Source organism: Phodopus roborovskii, unplaced genomic scaffold (assembly GCF_943737965.1).
Source record: "Phodopus roborovskii unplaced genomic scaffold, PHOROB, whole genome shotgun sequence".
In the NCBI taxonomy this organism is placed as follows: domain Eukaryota; kingdom Metazoa; phylum Chordata; class Mammalia; order Rodentia; family Cricetidae; genus Phodopus; species Phodopus roborovskii.
Genome location: NW_026126549.1, coordinates 16501842 through 16524310, shown reverse-complemented (window position 1 = coordinate 16524310; position 22469 = coordinate 16501842). Strand labels below are relative to the sequence as shown.

The 22469-nt window shown below is 43.3% G+C and overlaps 1 protein-coding gene across 2 annotated transcripts in view; it reads right to left on the bottom strand.

Moving 5' to 3' along the window:
• The window catches only part of Gramd2b (GRAM domain containing 2B), a 59609-nt gene that overhangs the window by 24745 nt on the left and 12395 nt on the right, over positions 1–22469 (bottom strand). Inside the window, exon 2 of one of the 2 annotated variants that reach the window (XM_051200758.1) lies at positions 711–830. In XM_051200758.1, coding sequence (XP_051056715.1) covers positions 711–830 — 120 coding nt within the window. Of the gene's footprint in view, positions 1–710; positions 962–22469 lie in introns of those variants that run through there. The other variant, XM_051200757.1, reaches the window with a different exon arrangement.

Genomic DNA, 22469 nt, shown 5'->3' with positions numbered 1-22469 from the left:
TACAGTAATGGAGAGGAGAGCACTCTCCCTCAGTGGAGAGTTCTAAAATCCACATTTAGGATCAGGGATGTAGCTCATGTGTTCAGCCTCAGGTTTGATCCCCAGTACCAAAAGAAAAAAAAAGAAAAAAAAAAAAAAAAAAAAAAAAAAAAAAAAAAAAAAAATAACCACCACCAACAAAACTTCTCAAACTTATTCCTCTGGCCACAGATATCTCTAAGCTCCCCTGGCAGTTTTTGTCTGAGAGTGATGAAGCCTACAGCTCTGTATTAAAACACACCATCACCCCTCCTGCCTCACAGTCAAACCAGGTCTCCTTCACAGCTCCGTCACAGGACATGGGGAGCTCAGCACATCCCTGGAATGCGATCTGGGCTCCTTCTTGTGGCTCCCAGGCAAGAAAGGGAGGGCCAGGTGTGCCTAAGTGGTGGCTGGGCAGACAGTGGGTGCCCTCTGCATCGGCAACAGACCTGCTCGCTCGCTGGCTTCCTGGGTCAGCAAATCAGCGTTACCAGAAAGAGGCAGCTCTTTTGCAGAGGCTGGGGAGCAGGAGCACAAGGAAGACATGAGAGGTCAGGGCAAAGACCAGGGCCATGCTGCCTTAGGCATGATTTGCCTATGGTTGAGCCCCACTGTAAACCACAACCATAAAACTAGAAATAGCAGTGCTCTCTACCAGCCCGGGAAGAAAGGGTCCACTGAAGACTCACCACAGGCCAATGCTTCTCTTCTGGTCTGGGGACTCGGCCTCCACCCATGAGGTAGGGGACTGTGCTGTTGGCGACTTGCTGTTCTTCCTTCTGTCCTCCACACCATTCTCAGCCTCCGAGCTGGAGAAGAGAAAGAACCTCTTCACTTTAGGCATCCAGAGGAAGGCGGAGGGAGAAATGACAAAGTGAGTTCTGGGGAGGGGAATAATCTTCATTCCTCACTGGCAGCCTTGTCAACTCTGACAGCTGTGGTCCTTCCCAGGCTCCATTCTAAGGCTACGGCTACGGCTGCGGGAGCCTCAATGGCAGTAGCTGCAGGTGACACCTGCTTCACTTGTAAATAAATGTCTGACCGCCCGGCTCCGGGTTTGTGCCTGTGGCCCCAGGCTGCTCAGCTCTGTCCAGCCAAGGCAGGTGCTGGGCAGCAGATCACCTGGAGGCTGGGAGAGGCCCTGTGCGCAGGCGCAAGGCTCACACGCATGGGCGGCCTCCTGCAGGTGCTGGGAACCCCCACCCTCTTTGTTTGAACTTCTCTTATGTCACTTATCACCTTTTGTTGTACTTATGACGGTCCCACTTTGGGTTGTTGTTTTAACTACGCACTTCCCTAAGCAATGTACAGACTCTAATCTTTACAGCCACCCAGGCTAAGTAGTAACTACAACCTTCATTTTATAGGTAGGAAATCTGAGGCCCTCACTGAATGTCTTGCCCACAGAGCTCAAATCTACTTCAGTTCTGTCCCTTCATAAGGTTTTTGTTTTTGTATACACATTCCTTTTTTAATTAATTTATTCATTCCATCCATCCATCCATTCCTTCTCCCCACCCCTGACACACTCACTTATTCAGCTTATTTCATGTGGGAGTTCCAAAGCAGGGTGCACTCTCTTTATATTAACCCATTCAGTACAGAGTCTAGCATGGGAGTGGGCTATGAACAACAGACTATGGAAAAACTAAGCCCGCCTTGATAAAAGAGACAGGAAGAGAGTAGAGAAGAAGGTAAATGAAGAGGGTTTGCTCACTGAACCAACAAATGGATGACTGCCAGGGTGCTGGATGAAGCAAGCACACCAGTTGGTGGATGAAGACTGCTGTGGGATGATTTTCTACATGGGAAGTGGGAAGGAAGGAAAACTGGAGGAGAACAAAGGTGGTATTCATGGTCCAGACTGTCTTTGATCTTAGCCTATGCCATAAAAATTCAGGAGACGTACTTCTGAGGTTTCCAGAACGACATTGGAAAAGTGAGCTTAAAATCAGCTCCAATAAAATGGCATTGCTGTGACGCATTAGCTGATTTTCATACTAATTTATCACCTATTTGGTATTTGTTCTTGGTGTGAAGGTTAACATGCAGGTGGGCTGAGCTCTGTGTGTGCTCACTAACCAGACACTGCAGGACACACCCAGTGGGAATTATATCCTGGCACTGAAATCGAGACGGAGTGTATCTGACAAGCAAAATCCCCAAAACGGCTGGCATTCTCATTTTGTAGTTAGTAGTTCTCATTTTTCCAAGAAGACAAATACTGAAGGATAGAGACCAACCCTCTCCTCCTTCAGCTTTTTATCAAGGTGTATTAAAAGGGCTGAGTCCACACCATATTGCTTTACATGACAAAGATTGAGCCAGGTGTGGAGGTGCCTGGGATGTAGAAGTAGGCATATCTCTGTGAGTTTAAGGCCAGCCTGGTTTACATAGTAGAAAGAAAAATGCTTTGCTTTAAAATTTTAGAAGAGAAAAGTACTTTATTGAACCTCAGGGCCAATTTAATTTGTGGTCTTGAAGAGCTGAGGAAGTGTTAGGAGCCTTTGAGGCCAAGCAGTGATGGCCCCCAAAGTGGCACTATTAGGAGATGTGGCTTTGTTGGAGTAGGTGTGGCCTTGTTGGAGGAGTGTCACTGTGGGGGCGGGCTCAAGCCACTCTGTGTCACAGTCCACTTCTTGTTGCCTTCTGATCAAGATGTAGAACTCTCAGCTCCTTCTCCAGCACTATGTCTGCCCGCACGCTGCCATGTCCCACCATGTGACAATGAACTAAGGCAGCCCCAATTAAATCTTTCCCTTTGTAAGAGTTGCTGTGGTCATGGTGTCTTTTCACAGTCATTGAAACCCTAACTAAGACAGGTCATCTTTGCCTGGTCTCTCTATTCATGTTATGTGTATGAGTGTTCTGTCTTCATGAACATCAGAGCAGGGATTCAGATCCCATTACAGATATTTGCATGTGGGTGCTGGGAATTGAACTCAGGACCTCTGGGAGAACACTCAAGTATTCTTAACCACTGAGCCATCTTTCCTGCCTCCCCCCCCCTGTTCTTTTTAACCCCTAAGGTACACTCACGCACTCGCGTCACACACACACCCTTGTTTCAGTAGGGAGACTGACTTCTTTTATGTGGGAGATGACTTCATTTCACCATCCACTTTAATACTTCCTACATTCAACACAAGGTCAGACTGCCTCTCGGAGGCAGAGGCATGGCTGTCTTGTATGGAAAGAGCTGCTACTCCTAAAAACCACTCAGAAGGTGGCTCTCCTGATAATGGGCTCGGCAGGGATAAATAAATGTACCTTGCTCTGAGCACAGACAGCCTAGCAAGAAGCTACAGGTGAACCAAACTGGGCTGCATTTCAGCCCCTCCTGGACCCAACCTTACATGTGCTTTTGTACAGGGCAGGGTTCTGAGAGTCTCATCACATGGTGGTTCTGTTTCTGGGACTCAAGATTAGAGCCGGAGTTTCCAGCACACATCTCTGAACATTCTATCCAAACAGTGACTTTCAATGTTAGACATGTTTCCACTCTCCTTGAGCATGTGTCTGCCAGTCTTCGGTGCTGCTGTTCTGGTTGACAGTCCTACTGGTGGCACACTGGCTTCAAGGCCTTTCCTATCTGGTCTCCTCGTACCTGCTGGGCTTTCTCTCTCTCTCTCTCTCTCTCTTTTTCTCTCTCTCTCTCTCTCTTAGATTTATCTTATTTTCACTTATATGTATGTATCTGTGTGTGGATATGTGCATGTGAGTGCAGGTATCCCCAGAGGCCAGAGGCATTGGGTTCTCTGGAGCTGCAGTTATAGGCAACGGGCCAGCCAATCCCTGCAGGTACTAGGAACCTAATTCTGACCCTCCGCAAGAGCTGTACATGATCTTAACTTCTGAGCCACCTCTCTAGCCCCTCCTGGTGGTTTCTTAACTCACCAGGTGCCAACTCAAAGCCTTGAGCTATTCACTTTCCTCCCAAATGCCTTCCTTATTGAATTACTACTTGAAGTTCCTTAAAATTCAGGCACTTTCTGGTTTTTTTCCATGGCACCCAGCTTAGCATTTTATTCTACTGGTCATCTGTAAATTGACTGATGTGGGATTAATTGTGCATTGTCTCAAAGAGGAAGTGAATTTCAGTTTCAGGGTGTTGTTTATTGAAAGGTGCTAGGGACTTAAGGGAGTTCTTTCCCAATAAGCAACTTGCCTGCAGATGCTCCTCAGCTTGGAGGCCTTGTGAGCAGAAGACTAAAAGCTGTAGAATCCAGACAGTGGAGGCCCACCCTGCTGTGCTTGAGGGAGTACCTGCTCGGGCAGGCAGGCAGGCACTCAATGCTTCCCTTAGGCTCTCAGGAACCAGGGAATTACTAAAAATGAAGCCAAGTGGGCTTAACTTGACCATGAACACAAAACCAGGGTTTGGTGTTGTTTCTAAACAAGAAGACGAACCTTTTTGTGGACAAAGACTGAAAGAATCAGTTGGGAAATCCAATCAAGGAGTATTTCTCGGAAAGGCATTTATTAGGCTCAGAGTTGCCTCAGTGAATGATATTGGGATGTGGACATATCTGGGCACTAACAGAAGGAACAGAAATCACCAGAAACGCGGGACATATTTTCACCTGCCTTAGGACATTATTTCTTCTCCCACCTTAGGTACCCACGTTAAGTATCAGTTACAGACCCGCCAAGCCTCTCGTAGGAACTTGAGAACAATGAGATGGCTGACTTACACAAATAAACCTGTCTTGGCCTATTAAGAGCCTGCATCTCATACTAGCTGAGACAAGCTGACTTTAATACAACACTGCCACATACTATTACACAATCTACAAATAAAAACAGGTTGGATCACCCTTATCAAAAGATTGATGTTTGTCATTTCCCAGACCTCATTAATCTGAGGATAACTGTAATTCAGATTTCACTTTTTTTTTTTTTTTTTTTTCCAGAATTAGATTTCTTAGGTAGAGGCTAGAATCATTTCTTCTGGTGATTGGCCCTGGGGGTTTAAAGGACATTCAACATTCCTTTCTTGGGTGAGCACATTGCCAATAGGCAGAAGCCACCATTAAACTGCTTCTCAGGCAAACGACATCAACTGCCTTGCTGTTGTTTAGTCTGGGGAGCTGGAATCCTTTCCAATTATAGTGACAATCCCGTGTTGTTAATCTAAGTGAAGGCATTACAATAATATGAACTTTCTGGGGCTAGTAAAGGTTGGGGTAATTTTCCAGCCACTTCTATACATGCCCTCTACCATCAGAGAGGATATGTAGGAAAAATTTCTGGAAATGGGACCAGATCAAGGCCAGGTCAAAAGCGGCCCTGCTGCTGAAGACTGAGCTGCTGGACTGGGGTCCTCACAGACCCCTGCCTGGTGTTCTGCCTGCGAGCTCCGTGGCTTCACGAAGAGCAGGCAAAACTGTTATTTGAGAAGCAGATTTCTCTTCTAGTAATGGAGGAGGGTTCTGGGAATTTCTGGGCGACACCCTCTGTAAAAATACAGACAGCTGGTCTAGCTACCCTAAGGAGGAAGTAGAGTGGGTGTAACAGTCCAGGCAGAACGAAGATACTCTGAAAGAAACTTTACTCTTTTTTTTTTTTTAAATGGCTGACAGACTAGTGAAAAGACATTCCTGGTCCTTACAGAGCTGGAATGGCCCCAGAAATCTCATGCTGGAAGGAGAAGGCTGGGATCCATCCCAGTCAGGGAAAAGTGTCTTCTCGAAACAGATCTCACATAGTCCTAACATTTTACCAGGCAGTCTCGCTGGAGAGACTGGAATGAGACAGTGATGGGTAGGACCACATCTTGACTAACACTGGCTAGTTATGCACTTGCCTTTTGTTTAAGCTAGACCTCCAAAAAGGACCTCAAAGATGGATGAGAGTCTGGGTAAGGGGGAGGTGTTTACCAGAACTTTCTATTTGCTCTTTTTCCCAATGTAGCCATACCGAACAAATCTTTTTTCTCTGCTTTTCACCGTTATGCATCTCTTTAATTGGTGTATTGAGAGCAGGTGGCTGAGCCTATCTTGCTAGGAACATTGTGGCCCACTCTGACCTTAACAACTGTAGTGACATGAGGTGTGAAAGCAGAGAAGTTGGTAGTAGATGTAAGGATGACTGCAAGACCATTCAGCTTCTCCGATTTGGTAGGGGCAGAATATCCAGAAGCTTCTGGAAACACTATATTAAATCAAGGTATGCCTGTGAAAGATCTTCCACAGCCTATGCTCGGGCAGCCGGGAGCACAGTGCAAGAGGAAAAGATATCAGAAAGATTGTGACTGAAAGACGATAAACCCTGAGGTACAAGAACAAGGGCAGCCAGGACTGACACAGGGCCCAAAGACATCCTCATCCTTCTGGGGTTGGCCTGTCCTCAAGCAGGGGACACTCTCTATCCATGAACAACAAAGGTCTGGGACAGACTCGTCTAACCCCCTTCTTATATTTATTTCCCTTCCTGACCAGTACTAGAGGTGAAACCAGGGCTTACATATGTATTGAGTCATGCTCTCCACTCTTTCTTCATTTTGAGATGGGGCTTGCCAAGTTACAAAGGCTGGCCTTGAACTGTAATCCTCCTGCCTCATCCTCTAGGGTAGCTGGGTTTACAGGCTCATGTTATTAGACCTGACTGAGTCTCATCACTGTTTTTACAGATCTATTTTATTTTTAATAACGTGTGTATGTGTGCATGTCTGAGTGTGCTTGTGTTAATGTATGAATGTGCACATATGATTGCAGGTGCCTGTGGAGTTCAGAAGAAGGGGTTGGAGTTATTCGAAGTTGTAGGCCACCTGAGGTGTGTACAAGGAACTGAATTCAGGGCCTCTGGAAGATTAGGTCTTTAACTATTGCAACAGCTCTCTGACCCTCAATCTTAAATAAGAAAGGTAAATGGACATTCAGAGATGGCTAGATTTTGTGGGAGGAAACCTAAAGTCTGAAAGAAAAAAAAAAAAAAAAAGATGAGCCAAAAAGTAACTGGGCAAAGAACAGCAAAAACAACAACAAAACAAACAAACAAACAAACAAACAAAAAGAATCTAAGTCTTCACAATGGAATCCTCAGAGAAAGAAGACAGAACCCTGTTGTGAGTCTTTAACTGTGTAAATGTGTGCTGCATTTTGTTTAACAATGTAAGGACATGTTGCATTCAGTTCACCCTGCCTGCCCAAGACACCTGCTTGATTTAATAAAAAGATAACCGGCCAATGGCTAGGCAGGAGGCGGACAGGCAGGGCTGCCAGGCAGAGAGAATAAATATTAGAGAGAAAAAAGAACTAGAGAAAGGAGAAGAGGAAAGAATGAGAGGAGAGAAAGAGGGAGCCAGGCAGCCGCGAGGAGCAGTGAAAGTAAGCCACACAGAAGGAATGAAAGGTCAAAGGCCCTGAGGCAAAAGGCAGATAAAGACAACAGGTTAATTTAAGTTAAAATGAGCCCAAGCTAGGCCGAGCATTCATACATAACTAATAAGGAGTCTCTGGGTCATGATTTGGGAGCTGGTTGGTGCCCCCACCAAACAGGGAAAGCAACACAAAGTAACAACGTTGTGAAGTTTGTCTATCAGTCTCCTAACTCTTAGTTCAAATCCTGGTCATAGTTTGTCACACTCTTTAAGACCAGCCCTCTACCTTCCTGGTGTCTCTGATGCTCACACACTCCAGCAGCCACCCTGCCAGTTCCCAGAAGGAACTACTGCCTGGGTTTTTCCTTCACCCGGGCACTCTCATCTTCAAATCTTCATTAGTCACCTTCTCAGTGAAGCCATACCTTTACAAGCGCTAGAAAACAGAATCAAGACAGAAAAAAAAAAAAAAAAAAAAAAATCTAAAGGAGAAAAAGCAAGAAAATAAGGATGCGTAAACCAGGCACGGCTGCATTAAACAAATAGGGATTCCAAACAGAAGACAAAATCAACAACAATAACAACCAGAAAAAGAAACAGAAAAAAAATTGGGTAAGGATCATAAAAAAAAGAAAATGGGAAGCTTCAGGGCTATGGCTTTAGCCAGAAGCTGTGTGTCAATAAAAGAAAACAAAAACATATTAAAAAAGGGGGGGGGGAGATCTTTATTAATATATAGAAGTTATAAAATTGTGGTAGTGGTCTTCTCTCCCGGTGGGATTAAAAATAGCGGCCATGAAGATGTGCCTAGGGAGTCTTCTAATTGTGAGGAGGAGAATCAGGAGAGCTTTGGAGCTGCACTGATGGGTGGTGGCAGTTGGAGTTTTTAAAGCCTGGACAGGTGGCAGGAAGCCGCAGAGCTGAGAGGCAGTGAAGCCTGATTTACCTTAACAGACAGAGGGGAATATCTCAGACTTCATTTGATTGGCAGTGGGGATTATTTAATGAAATGAAATGGTGGGTGCCCAGCATTCCTCACCAGAACTTGAGGACATTCACATCTCTGGGGGATTATAGTTCCATCAGTGGCCAAGGATGGCACATGGAGAGGTCAGAGAGAAGGAAAATGGAAGCGTGGATGGGTGATGAATTTGAGGACAACAAACAGATTGCACAAGGGAAATAATCCGGAGATAATATTGAGATGAGTGAGAAGAAAAGCAATGAGAGAAACAATCAGGGCAAGCCAGGGCCATTGGGAGTGGGGAGGATAGCATTTCCAGAAACAGTCCTAGGGTCTCAAGAGGAAACCCTGCTAGGAAGGGTTTTGTGTATCTAGTCTTAGATACAACAGACAGGTGTGGGCAATGGGCAGAAAACTGAACCTAAAAATAAAATAAAATCAAGAAAGGCTAAGAGAAACAAACCAACATTAAGAAGAATATACGATGCTGTGGGGGTAGGGGGCGGTTTGATGGTTTGGAACACTCAGTTGGGTCTAGCACACAGCCCCAGCAGCCTCTCTGGAATCGTACAGAACTCTCTCTGTTCCTACTGATGTTGGTAAGGCATTGTCCCTATAACCACCCAATCTTCATTCCTGATGTCTTCCCAATTACCGAATGTCTCTCAAAGCCTCGGGCAACTAACAAACTATTCTGCAGTTGTTTACTTTTCACAATCCCTACTGTGAGGTGACTGAAAAAGCAGCTCATATTAAAAGCAGACAAATAGACAGCCAGCCTCTTGGAGCATGGCACCATCTGTGCTTTGTGAAACAGCGAGCAACAGCCACAGCTGCTGTTCCCTCCACCCTGGGAGGCGCACAGCACCGATGCCCACAGTTGCTCAACTCGAGCCTTCTAAGACATCAGGGTCTGATTCATCCTCCTCAGATTCTACCTCCATGTGTCACACTGCAGCTCCAGAGCTAACAATGGCCTTTCATTGAGCCCTGGATGTCACGCAAGCCTCTCTAGGGTCCTCCAGTCTCCATGTACTTTCTTTCCATTCTGGTCCTTCCTGCTATGGCCTCTTTTAGAGTCCATTCCATCTCCCTCTGCACACACTCTGCTTCCTCTCATGGCCTCAGGACAGGTCTAATTATTTCCCTTCCCAATATCTGGATGTAAGAAACTGCAACTAATACGAGTTGACTGGACAAAGAGTATAATAACCCAAGGACAAGACCCTGCACTATAAAGCAAGCTTACCCTGGAATCTTGTTTCAAAGCTACATGGTAACCTCCTTTTCAAATGTGGGCGACAAGCCCCATCGAGGATTGAGGTGAGAGGACAAAAGGCCAGTTTCTAGGCTTCCCCCTGCTTAGTTAGTATTATGCAAACTTCTTTTTCAAATGGATTATCAACGAGGTGAGCAATAATTTGAAACCATATGGAAACTTGGGAAACTGTCTTCACTATTAGTAGAAATCACAGCAAGAAAAACCAAAATCAAGTTAAAGAATTTCTCAGCAGTGGCACTTTGAGGCTGAGCACAGTTGGAAACAACTGTGTCCAATCTCCAGCCAAGTAGAATGATGCGGCCAACAGAGTTCTCTTGTTATTTACACCCTCTGCATGGGATGTCAGTTTGCATCGCTTATACAAAGAAAATATATGATTATATTTCAATTGTAAACCAGAATATAATGTCTTGAAGTGCAAAGAGTTATTTCTTTGTTTGTTTGTTTTTGAGAGGGGTCTCATGGACCTAAACAAGCTAGGTAGAGCAGGCTGGCCTTAAACTTGTGGCCATCTTCCTACAAGTTAGGTAGAGCAGCCTGGCCTTTAACTTGTGGTCATCCTCCTGCCTCTGCCTACCACAACCAGCTATTTTTCATATTTTTGTCTCCATCATTTTTTGAGGCTGTTTATTTACTAGTGGTTGCTGAATATCAGTATAAATTACTTTTTATACACTTATAAGATATATTGGGGGACATTTATTTGATCAAGCTATGTTTTGGGAAGAATTGGCTTTTAAATAGGATAGACACTATACTTTAAAAAAAAAAAGAAAAATAATACATAAAGTGCAGGGGAAATGAGATAAAGTACCATATTAACAAACCTTCAGCTATTAACTACTATAAACATCAGAAATAGACGATGGAAGAGTTGGTTAGACATTTCAAAAATAGCTAAAAACTGAAGCTTAAATTTTGTAAAGCAATCTGACCATTGGGAATATTTTGGGGGAAGTAACATAGAAAAAAGAGTATGACATGTGATTAAATCAAAATAGCCACTTGGAATTAAACACAATCTTGAATGGGAAAATGCAGCAAAACCCTCTTACTGAAATACAAAACCAGGAAATTGGGGACTTCAGGCAATAGTCATAAAAGGTGGAAAGTATGTTAGGAAGGAGCAAGCAGCTAGGGTACCAGGAGTGCTGAAGCTGAAGTTGTGAGTGTGCCGGAGGATGAGTGTGCACCTAAGGATGGAGAATAAGCTGCTGTACTGCTTGAGGGAGGGGTGATGGGAGTGAGGTGGGCAGAGTTCTGAATTTAGGACAACAAGTTCTCCCATGGCTTCCAGGGATGAGGAAGCTTACAGTAATGATACTGCTGAGAGTAAGGTCTGTAATGTCACAGTCTGAATGCTTGTGTTCCCACATAATTCCTGGTCTCTCTTTGTTCAGACACTGGTTCCTAGGTTGTTCCTAGATACTACATAGCCTAGGTTGCTCTTGAACTCATCATGCCCCTGCCTCAGCCTCTCCAGTGTTGGTTATAGGTGGGTACCACAATGCCTTGCTCTACATAAAATTCTTTTGTTGAAACGAAAATCTTGAAGAGGTATTGTCTTTGGGAGGTGACTAGTCAAGAAAGTGCAACCCTCACAGATGGAATAACTGTCCTTCTAGAGGTGACAGTAAATGAACGTGGGCAGGAATCAGCAGCTGGCCCTGCCACTAGAGATACAGATTTCAACTGTTTGATATTGTTACCGCAGTCCCAATAATCTAAGACACAGGCTTTCTTCTTCCAGGGAAAGAATGAACAAGGACCAGGTGGGAATTCAGAGAGAAAAAGGAAGAAGTTAGAAACACCAGAGTGAATCACTAATACACTTTATAGATAGAACAATTCCTTAATGTTAAAATAAACTGTTCTTGAATTAAGTTTCAGTCTTCTTGTTGAAACCTCAGTGAAATCAAACCCATGACCACATTTAAACCGGGGCACAGGGTGGGTAGTGGTACAGAATATGCAGTAGTAGAAATACACGTATTTGGCCAGAAGGGAATGTTTTATCTATTAACACTGCAATGGCATTTAAAGTTAAAAAAGCCAGGACCACTAGCTAGAATGGAGGCAGACTATGACGAGACAGATGTTTGTTTGCTTTAGTTCTGAGGACTGCCCTTTCCTCATGGAGCCCAGGTCCCTACTCTGACCCTACCCTGTGGGAGTGGACATTTGGACCTGAAGCACACGAGGGGAAGGCTGTACTCTGCACTGTTGCTGGTATTTCTGGAACCAAAAAGTACTTCCTCTGTCCTCTGCCCTATATTTCCCATGACTGTCATTCTGTCCTATGTAGGAGAATAAAGTGAGTAAACAGAGACCAAAAGTTATAGGGAACTAATGACCAAAATACATGGTCACTGCAGCTGGACGGGAGGGCACCAAGTCCAAAACAGCTCCAGAATGTTCCAGAAGCCCCAGGTTTGCTTCTCCCCAACCCAAACCTGCTGTTCCTACTTCCTGTCTCCTGCGTTCTGACCTCCCACTTCAGGCTTCCCGTATCTGAGGAAAGCATAGGTGTTCACCACACTGGAGTTTCCCAGAGGCAGGCTCATCTCATGCCACATGACACCAGGTAATGCACACAGCATGGGAGGGGACGATGCCATGAGGAAATGTACTGTGGGTAAATACTATGCATTATTAAATTCAGGACGCCGTTTCTAACAATCAGACAGGCGTGGAAGCACCTGCTTGTAGTCCCAGCTATTTGGCAGATTGAAGGAGGAAGATCACTTGAGCCTGAACAATGTAGTGAGACCTACTTGAAAAAAAAAATAATGAAACAAACCAAAAACTAACCATAGTCAACTTCTAGAAAAGAGACTGCCAGTTCTTCAAAACAAGATAGCTATACATCAGAGAAAATAGTTTTCTACAAAAGGCTTTGTCTAACCCAAACACTCCTGAACTAGATACATTTACTTAAGAAAAAAAAGCAACTCATCTACTCTTATGAGAAACAAGCAAGTCTTTAATCGCAGCACTCAGGAGGCGAGGCAGGCAGATCTCTGTGAGTTCAAGACCAGCCTCATCTATAAAGAGAGTTCCAGGACAGCTAGAGCTACATAGTGAGACCCTGTCTCAAAAATAAAAAACAAAGAAAAAGAAAAACAAATAAAAGACACTATAGTTTTCGGTCTATCAAATTGTAAGGGAAGCTTTAAAAGTGTTAATTATATTTTTTAATTATATAAGAAAGTATCTCTCATTTGCATTCCCCCCACCCGGAATTTATCACCATACATCATGCATATTAGTGTCAAAAATAATTCTGCATTAAGACAGTATATTTAAATGCTATGTTAACATATTGTTATAAATTCTCCATGTATGAAGTCATGGAAAATTGCACATGATAGTGCCTTATTGCTGTGGGAAAAAAAGGGTCTGCCCATATATCTTAAATACAACTTTTTTGTATTTACTTTATTTGTGTGTATGTGTATCTGTCTCTACGCATGTTTGCTATGTATATGTGGCTGCCCCCAGAATCCAGAACAAGGCATCAGATCCCCTAGAGCTAGGACTACAGCCAGTTGTGAGGAGCCCATGGTTGGTACTGGAAATCAAACTTGGGTTCTCTGCAATGGTAGTAGTATGTACTCTTATATTCCAAAGCACTCATCCAAATCCTAAAGACTTAGATTTAATGTGATTTACATGAGACAATTACCCCCAGTCCCCCATTTTGGGTTTTCGAGACAGGGTTTCTCTGTGTAACAGAGAACTCACTCTGTAGACTAGGCTGACCTCAAACACACAGAGATCAATCTGCCTTTGCCTCCTTAGTTCTGGGACTGAAGGCATGTGACACGCATATTTTTTACCTGCAGTAAATGCACATGGTTTTGGAAAATGCATGTCTCTTCCGGGTGAATTCATGTTTGCACTGTGCTAAATGCACGTGGTTTTGGAAAATGCATGTCTCTTCCGGGTGAATTCATGTTTGCACTGTGCTTTGCTGTCCTGAATCATCATTTGCACCATGGCCACCCACCTGACACACAGCCCTCTCACCAGCCTTTTCAGTGAGGATGTAAGACACCTTCTGTCCATTCTTCACAGACAGAGACAATGAGGACAGTCTTGAGGAAGCACACAAGGTGACCTCTGAAGGCAGCCCCGCCTTGCTCATATTTGATGACCTTTCTCTCACCACAGCCAGCCAGATGCCTACCTCCTTGGTCTTTTCTGGCCCAGTTCCTTCCTTTCATCTTCTAGTTTGGTTGGTTTAGCCAGAGTCCAAAATTCCTCCTGCCTGGATGGATTCCCCTCCATTTGAATTTATATACAACACCTCCTTTCATGTTTATTGGAAAATAACTTAGCTAGGAGATCTCTGAAAATAGCAAACAGAATCACGATGTCTGGGGGTGTATAGCTCGGTGAGTAGAGTGCTCACCTAGTATGCATGAAGTCCTGGGTTCAAACCTCAGCACCACATAAAACCAGATGTGGTGGCACATGCATATACCACCAGCTTCTGGGGGTGGATAGAGCAGAAGGCTGAGATGTTTAATGTCAACCTTGGTTGCATACATAAGAATGAAGCCAACCTGGGGTACACCATGAGATCCTGCCTCAAAAACAAAAATATTAAAATAAACCTCTCAAAATTTAGGTTCACCTTATCCCTCTGCCTCCAAAGCCCTTGTAGTTCTCCATTGCCAAAAGGATGAAGTTGAAGTTAGAACATGGAATAGGACACTTGAATTTCTGGCTCTGAAGCCTGAATACCTCAGATTGGGCTGCCACTGATTCAGGGTCTCCCGTGGGATCTGCAATTTTTTTAAAGAAAGATTTATTTATTACGTTTACAGTGTTCTGTCTGCATGTTTGCTTGCATGCCAGAAAAGGGCATTAAGGACATCCAATATCATTATAGCTGGCTGTGAGCTGCCATGTGGTTGCTAGGAATTGAACTCAGGACCTCTAAAAAAGCAGTCAATGCTCTTAACCTCTGAACCATCTCTCTAGCCCTGCACTTTCTTCTTTTCTTTTTCCTTTCCTTTTCTTTTTTTTTAAAGATTTGGCTCTGGTTGGGGTCACACCCTAAGTGAAGTTTGTCCTAACTTCTCAACCCTTGTGGATCCTAAGACTGACTCTCCTCATACTCTATACCCTATGAGGTATGACTGTCCCAGCAATGTTATCCTTTAGTATTTGACTTAAAAGTTACAAGTGAGCTACTGTTTGTCTTTTCCTGCTTGGGCCATCCATCAGCCCCTGAAGGGGTAGTGTCCTGGTCCTGTCACACCTGTGTAACCCACAAAGGTGTAAAGTCATTTGTCCCCTAAATCTAGGGTATATGATTTCCCTTTCTTTGCCACTCACTGTCATCAACAGTGGGCAGGTAGGGATGGATTTCACTTGGAATTTCCAGGGCTTAGGAATACTAGCACAGGAAGGCCAGTGGCATTTTCTCCTGGGGATGGATCTTGATCTGAGTACTAGACTAGTGAGGGTCAGTCAGAAGGAGGCAACTGCTGCCCTCCAATTCTTCCAGGGAGTGATCAGCCACAATGAGCCTGCAAAGGTAAGAAGTTCATCTTCACCGAGGAAGCGTCCTCAGTCTTTCTCAATAACTGGGTGAAAGGTAACAGAATTGGTTTGGTGGCTGAAGCCAGATGATCTTACCACTCTGCTGGGAGTGGCCTTCAGGCTCCAGTGTGGACTTTGCCTGAGTTCAAAGGGCAATGTTCAAATACTGGAGGCTATCCTGAAAGAAAACAGGATGGATTTTCTCCATGTATTACTTCTTGGTCATGGAGAAGGAGAGTCTCCTCCATCATCTATGGTTGCCTAGGGAGCCTGAGTTAGAGCCCAAGTGAGCCATCTTCACAAGAGAGGCTATCACATTTCACTGTATGAAGAGGTGGGGATTTCCTGTGACCAGGTCCATAGACTGTGTCACATCTGCATGGTAGGATCTTTGTTAAGTTTTCCACCAGGTTAGAAAACAGACATCTAAACAGGCGACTGGGAGTCTGTGAACTGTCTACCTGATTGGAGAAACCAATAGATGAAAGAAATGGTGGTGATGGATTTCATTAGAAAAATCTAGACTGGCCTACTTTTTGAGATGACTAATAGATTTACATCATAGTGAGTTACTAGGCAGTCGTTCAAGAAAGAGGGAAAGCTATAGACTCTAAAGCGGATCCTATTTCATCTGTAACCCTGCCAACTACACCCACTTCCTATTAATTTGTAATCAAATCCCCCACGTTATCTTTTCATCTGTGGCTACTACAGCATGTAGCTGGAGAAGACGGTTTCTCAATAACCAATGACGGGGATGAAGAGATGACGCAGTGCTTGCTGTGAAACACAAGACCAGAGTTTGGATTCCCAGAACCCAAGTAAATCATGGGTGTGTATGGCTGGCCAGCTGTAACCCCAGTGCTCAGAAAGCAGGGAAAGGGGATCCCCAGAGCAAGCCAGAGACCTATATTTGCTGTATCTGTGAGGTCTCGGTTAATAAAGCACAGTAGAATGGAGGAACATTCCCAGGCCTGCACACATACATGTGTAGGCATGCCCCCACACGAGGGGAGGCACACATACACATAGGAAAGCACCCTCCACATGTACATATGCAAAACAAGTAAGCAATGCAAGTCTGAAAAATGATAAGAGCTGCTGATATGTCTAATGGAGCTAAATTCAGATGTTTTTCTCAGGATGGTACTAATGCTGTGCAGGAGGAGGCAGGAGCCCATGGACCAGAGCATCTCTAGACACACTGCTAGGCACTGGTACCAGTATGAAATTCGAGGTCCACATTTCCTATCTAGTCCACAGGTCAAGGGACAGTACCTGCTCTGGTACTGTTGGATTGCCACTGCCCAATCCAACATCTAGGCCAGATTCTTTTTTATTTTATTTATTTATTTCATTCATTTTTTTGGAGATAGAGGAAGAGATTCCAATTACATGGGTCAATATGAATTGAGTCATAACTATAACAGATTGTATCAAAGCACATGGATGATGGCTAGGCTAGGTTGGAAGATGGGACCATGCGTAATGCTACAGCTATTTCTTTTCTGTATGCTGAACCCTTGTCCTATGCTGAAGAGAGCAACCCAAGCAGCAGTACACATGACAATCTATCAACACCTTATGTCCCCCCGTTGCTCATGGTGTCTTAAGTTTTGAAACCGCCAATAGATGTTTGAAATTGCCAATATAAAACTGCAGACTGTATTGGATCCTATATGTACTATGTTTTTTCCTATACATACATACATTCATACATACACTTGTGATATGTATGTATGTTTAATTCATGAATTAGGCACACAAGAGGCTGAAATAACTACTACTTATAGAGCATATCGAAACACCAGTATCATTATTCTTAGAGCTTGGGACCCAGTGTTAAGTCAAATAAGAGTCACTTGCACACTACCAACATAATATCATCACAGAAGCTACAATGCCAGCTAGGTGACTGACAGTTAGACGACATATACCACCTAGATACACTAGGAATGGTGTCTGAGTGGGAAGGGGTGGGAAAATGTAAGAGTTCATGTTATTACCCAGAACTGAATGCAACCAAACTTTTACTCATTGTTTACTTCTGGAATTTTCCATTTAATGTTTCAGATTGTAACTGAAACTTTGGAAAAGAAGGGCTGTCATAAACAGCCCTACAGACTACAGCTAGGATATCTGAATCTTCTTCTAATCCCCCAAGACAGCGCCCCTTACCAGCAGGAAGTAGTTTGGAAAGAACGACACCCAAATTCCCAAATATTGTGTGTAAATGTTTGTTTTCATTTAATTGGACTTTGTTATATAAAATTAAATAAAAAAAAAAGAAGGGCTGTCATATTGTATAGGAAAGTTACCATCTCCACGGAGTGAGCAGTGGGAGAGGAAAAGAAAACTAAGAGTATGTGGGAGGGTCTTATCTAGTTAATAGAACTCTAGTACAGGAAAAAAAAAATGCAGTAAAACCAGAACTAAGAATAGAAATAAGGCTGAACAATTTCCCCCTCCTTCTCTTAGGCGTCATTTCATGTGTGCTTGGCCGTACAGTAAACTGTACCATGGGTCTGTAAAAACATCCTTCTTAGCTCTCATCAGACCTTTAGACATCTCATACTCACTAAGATCTTGGCATCGCGGGGCCAAGCAGGGAAGGTGTTACTGTGTTTCTGTCATGCAGAAACCTTGTAAGGAAGCTGGGGGACAATGGTAAATACATCACTACAAACAAGCACTACTGGAAAGACAATCCCTATCGTGTTGAATCAGTAACGCTGTCTTCAGGAGTGGAGTTCCTATATTTATTATAAACACGCTACGGATGTTCAAGCTGCGGACCTCATCTGGGTTTAATTTTCACTATGATCGTGTGTAGCCAAAGTTTCATAGATGGTAATGTTTTGAAAATACTCTTTGAAAATGGGGAACAAAAACACAAAGATCAGCCAGGCAGTGGTGGCACATGCCTTTAATTCCAGCACTCACTCTGTGAGTTCAAAACCAGCCTGGTCTACAAAGCAAGTTTCACGACAGCCAGGACTGTTACACAGAGAAACTCTGTCTCCAAAAACAAAAACAAAAAAAGAGAGAACACAATAATTTTGACAGCTGCTTTATACCATACCTTGAATTTCAAGTAAGTTTTTAGGGTGTGTTTGTGAGCAGTAGATTCTCAGGAAAAAAATCTAAAAGTCTTATAACACACAAATGTGACTGGACACTGGGAAATGCATCTTAAATTGGGTTTTGAAGAAGTGGCTTTAAAGTTCTGACTGATGTAGATACTTAGGTGAAGGAATGAGATTAGGAGAGAGTGGGTTCATACACTACATTCAAATCCTGTCTGGTTTTGTTTTGCTAGGTATTTGGTGGGGCAGATAATCTAGTGGTGTTGGTTTTTTTTTTTTTTTTTTTTTTTTTTTTTGAGACAAGGTTATCTGTGGCTTCGGAGGCTGTCCTAGAACTAGCTCTTGTAGACCAGGTTAGTCTCAGACTCACAGAGATCCGCCTGCCTCTGCCTCCCAAGTGCTGGGATTAAAGGTGTGTGCCACCACTGCCCAACTAGGGGCAGATAATATTATTAAAGTATTTTCATATACATGGCAAAAAATAATTCTTTTTTGGGATAGTAGAAAAATAATACATATTTACATACAGAAACACATGAAAATTTTTACTTCAGCCAAATAAAAAGTATTTGCAATTGACTTGAAAACTAATTTAACCCTATGGGCACTGTGACGGTTATTAGACAGTTGCTGTTGTTTAGCATTGGAGCTAACAGGAGTACGTTTTATTAGGCGCCTGTAACAAACTGGCTAACACATTTCTAAACTGGCGCTCACCTTGGGAACACTTACAGAACAAGAGCACACAGTCTGTTTTCAAAAACCCGCTTCATATCAAGATTGTCCATCACTATGGTACGGGGCATCAACATCAGCATCTGTGTCTCTCTATCCTGGGGTGATCAGATGACTTAACCATATGAGGAGTAGAGGGTGAAGGGAAAGGCTGGGAGTTTTCCATAGGCTGCTGTTGGCATACCTGTATTCAATGGTATGACTGTAGATGACTAGGAACATGTATGTACTAGTGCCAAGGACAACACAGTAGAAGGCCATGACTCAATCCCTCCTGCAGTCTCCTCAGCACCCAGAGGTGAGCCTGCAGCTTTGGCAAACTGCATCCCACAGCCCACACTGAGACATGCAGCTTGGTTGCAGGGTCAGGGGTCCCAGCTTTATAGAACCTCAGTCTGTAATGTAATTAGAGTCTTCAGGCTGTTACATCTCCACTAAGTTCAGCCAACCGTATCTTAGTGATGAAAGGTTTTGATGGCTTCTGTGGAGTAGGCAGTCAAGTTCAAAGGGAAGGAGTATGCTAAATCATACCCTATCATAAAGTGTTCTGTGTGTCCCCCCCCCCCCCGTTGTGATAATAGATGTTCATTTTAGGAAAACCAAAAAGACAGCAATGTGTAAAAAGAAATTGGCAACCACACAAAAAAAAGCACAATTTATACAGAACTCTCCTAGAAAGATCTTAACAACCTTCTTCTCAGGCCCATTTCAATGAATAGAACACTCACATACAATTTTATACAGTAGGACCATGTGACTTTTTTTTTTTCAATTTAAAAGATTATCTAAGACATCCCTGAGTTTATTCTACTCCAAGAACAGAGATAAATGATAACTTTTACAAATGCTGCAAAATATCCCATCGTATTAATATATTATTTATTCAATAATTGATGGTTTTATAAACGTCATCTAATGTTGATGGTTCTTTAGGCTCTCTTGTTTGATTATCCTATTTCTAAAAATTTCACTCAATTTCTCCCTTCAATTTAACTACATGAGCCTTTACATCAGGGTTCATGTTATCTTCAAGCATTTTCACATGTGTTTAAACACAGGACCAACTAGGAGCTTATTTTAATTATGCGGTAAAGAGATGTCTTAAATGGCTAACCAGTTATTTCATCTTCTCTCCACTGACCTGAAAATACTCCCAGATAAATTCTTACTTCTTTCTGATTCTTACTTCTTTCTGATCCTCCACCCCAACAGCTTCACCATGATGTGTCAGGCCTACGTTTCTATCATTCTGATTTCACCTGGGTATTCCAACACCCTGCTCTTTACAGGAATCGTAGGGCAGTTCATAATGTCTTTCTGAGAGACAGGGTTAGTTTGCAGTTGCACACAGAGTTCAGTAACTGTTTCCCACGTCCAGCAATCCAGAAGAAGGTAAATCCTCCATTTATCCAGGTTGTTTGCTTCAGTGAACATCTTGTTCTACTTTGTCTTACTAAATTCACTACTAGGCATTTTATATTTTTGGATGCCTGTCTGTACCCCCTTCTCCAATTTGTATTTTAACTCATTATTGGTAAGAAAGCTGACTGATTTTTTTTTTCATCTTTTTCTTGGCAATCAGAAAACTTACTGAACACTTTAATTGCAGTTTGGCTGGTTCGCTTGAGTTTACAACACTACATAACAAAACTTTCCCTCCGTTCACCTTGTATGTTGAGAAAGTCTGACAGCCCACATGTGACTCTTCTTTTCCCCTCCCACTCCCCACACATGACTCTTGACCTAGCTGCCTTTACTTTTCCTTATTCCCTTCATCCTCTGGCATACTTTCCTGTGAACTCTGACACCTTCAGCGTTTGTGCGTTCGTTTGGGTGGCAGCTCATCACCCTGTGGCTTGTATAGACACGTCACATATCACCTCCTGTCACTATGGCTCAGATGGCTCCTTATGGTCATCCTCCATCAAAATGGTGTTTCTAATGCCTCAGCTGCTTGCCTGTGATCACATATTTTACCAATTCTCAACCCTTGCCATGATCACTACCTATGCTTTTAGCCTCAGAGGCAGACAGCTGCCTTTGACATGTCCAAGTGCTTCTAGTCCACGACGCCTTCTGAAGGTGACTCACTTTCTAAAGCGGCTTGGATTATCTATGAAGTCAAGTCATGTCACTCATCTGACACTCCTACTAAGCACACTACGTTCCTGCTGACTAGCTCAAGCTAACCTTAAACATCATAACCCCTGGCTTCTAAGCAGGAAGGAGAAATAACCCAGTCCTTACTGTGGACTGAGGTTTCCTGCCAGACAAGCACTCAGACATCCTCTCCTTCCATTCTCCCAACTCCAGTTCCAGGCATGTATCATACTTCTGAAGCCCCAAACCAAACATGACTCATCTCTCTAGATCAGTGGTTCTCTACCACTCTGAGGCTGGAGAGGATAGGGAAGGAGAGGGATGGAGAAGACTGATGAGCCATCGGTACGATGTTACAGTTAAGACAGGGGCAAGTGTGCTAAAGTAATAGGAGAGTGAGAACAGATAATAATAATGAGCTACATATTTCAAAATGCTAGCACAAAATGCTTATGGATAAAGCTAGTTTTTTTTTGTAAGGTTTACTTACTTTATTTTATTTGTATGAGTGTGTGCTTGCCTGTATGTTTGAGTACCACACTGGCATGGTGCCCAAGGAGGCCATAGATGGTGTCAGATTTCCTGGAGCTAGAGTTACAGATGATTATGAGCCACGATGTGGGTGCTGAGAACCACCTGGAGATCACTTTGTTCAACCTGATTTCAGTATTATACATCATATATGTATTTTGAAATATCATAGGGTATCCTGCTAATAGATATGTTTTATGTATGTTAAAAAAATAAACTGAGTTAAAAATGATTTTTGCCCTAATGTTCTTGAGGACAGTCTATGCCAGATACTCCCCAATGCTAACAATGTAGGTGCCTTAAAAATGTCCCTTAAATTCAATTACTCTGCAAATACAAGAGTTTCCAAGACACAAAGGACACTACAAACACAAGTGTAATTATAGAGTGGAAGGCTGCAGCCCCTTCAAATGTTCCTAGTTTCCCTTCTGAAGAAAGAGCTTTTTCATCTTATTTTGTATTCTTCACACTCCAGGAATGATGATCGTCAGGCTCTAAGCGTGCCAGGGCAGCTTGCAGCACTGTTGATGAGGAACTTGGCCCTCGTTTGTGTCACAGGCTTAAGTGGCATTGCCACCGTGACACCATGGCAACATAGGGTCACCGGAACGAACTGAATGCTGATACGGAACTATAGTTTGTAAAGGGTAGTCTAGCTTTGTTCCAGTGGTAGCCCCACTTTACACAGCTGTGAGTTTACTTAAGGGAGGAAATTAAAGAATTAATAAAGACGTCCAATCATGCAGAAAGGCAAGGATCCTCTTCGTATTTAAACGGCTGTTTCCAGTTTGTTCGGGCCAATAGAATTCTCTACACAAAGGCACCAAAGAACAGTGAGAAGTAGGGCAGTTTCTTCAAAGACCCACTCCTTAGGTT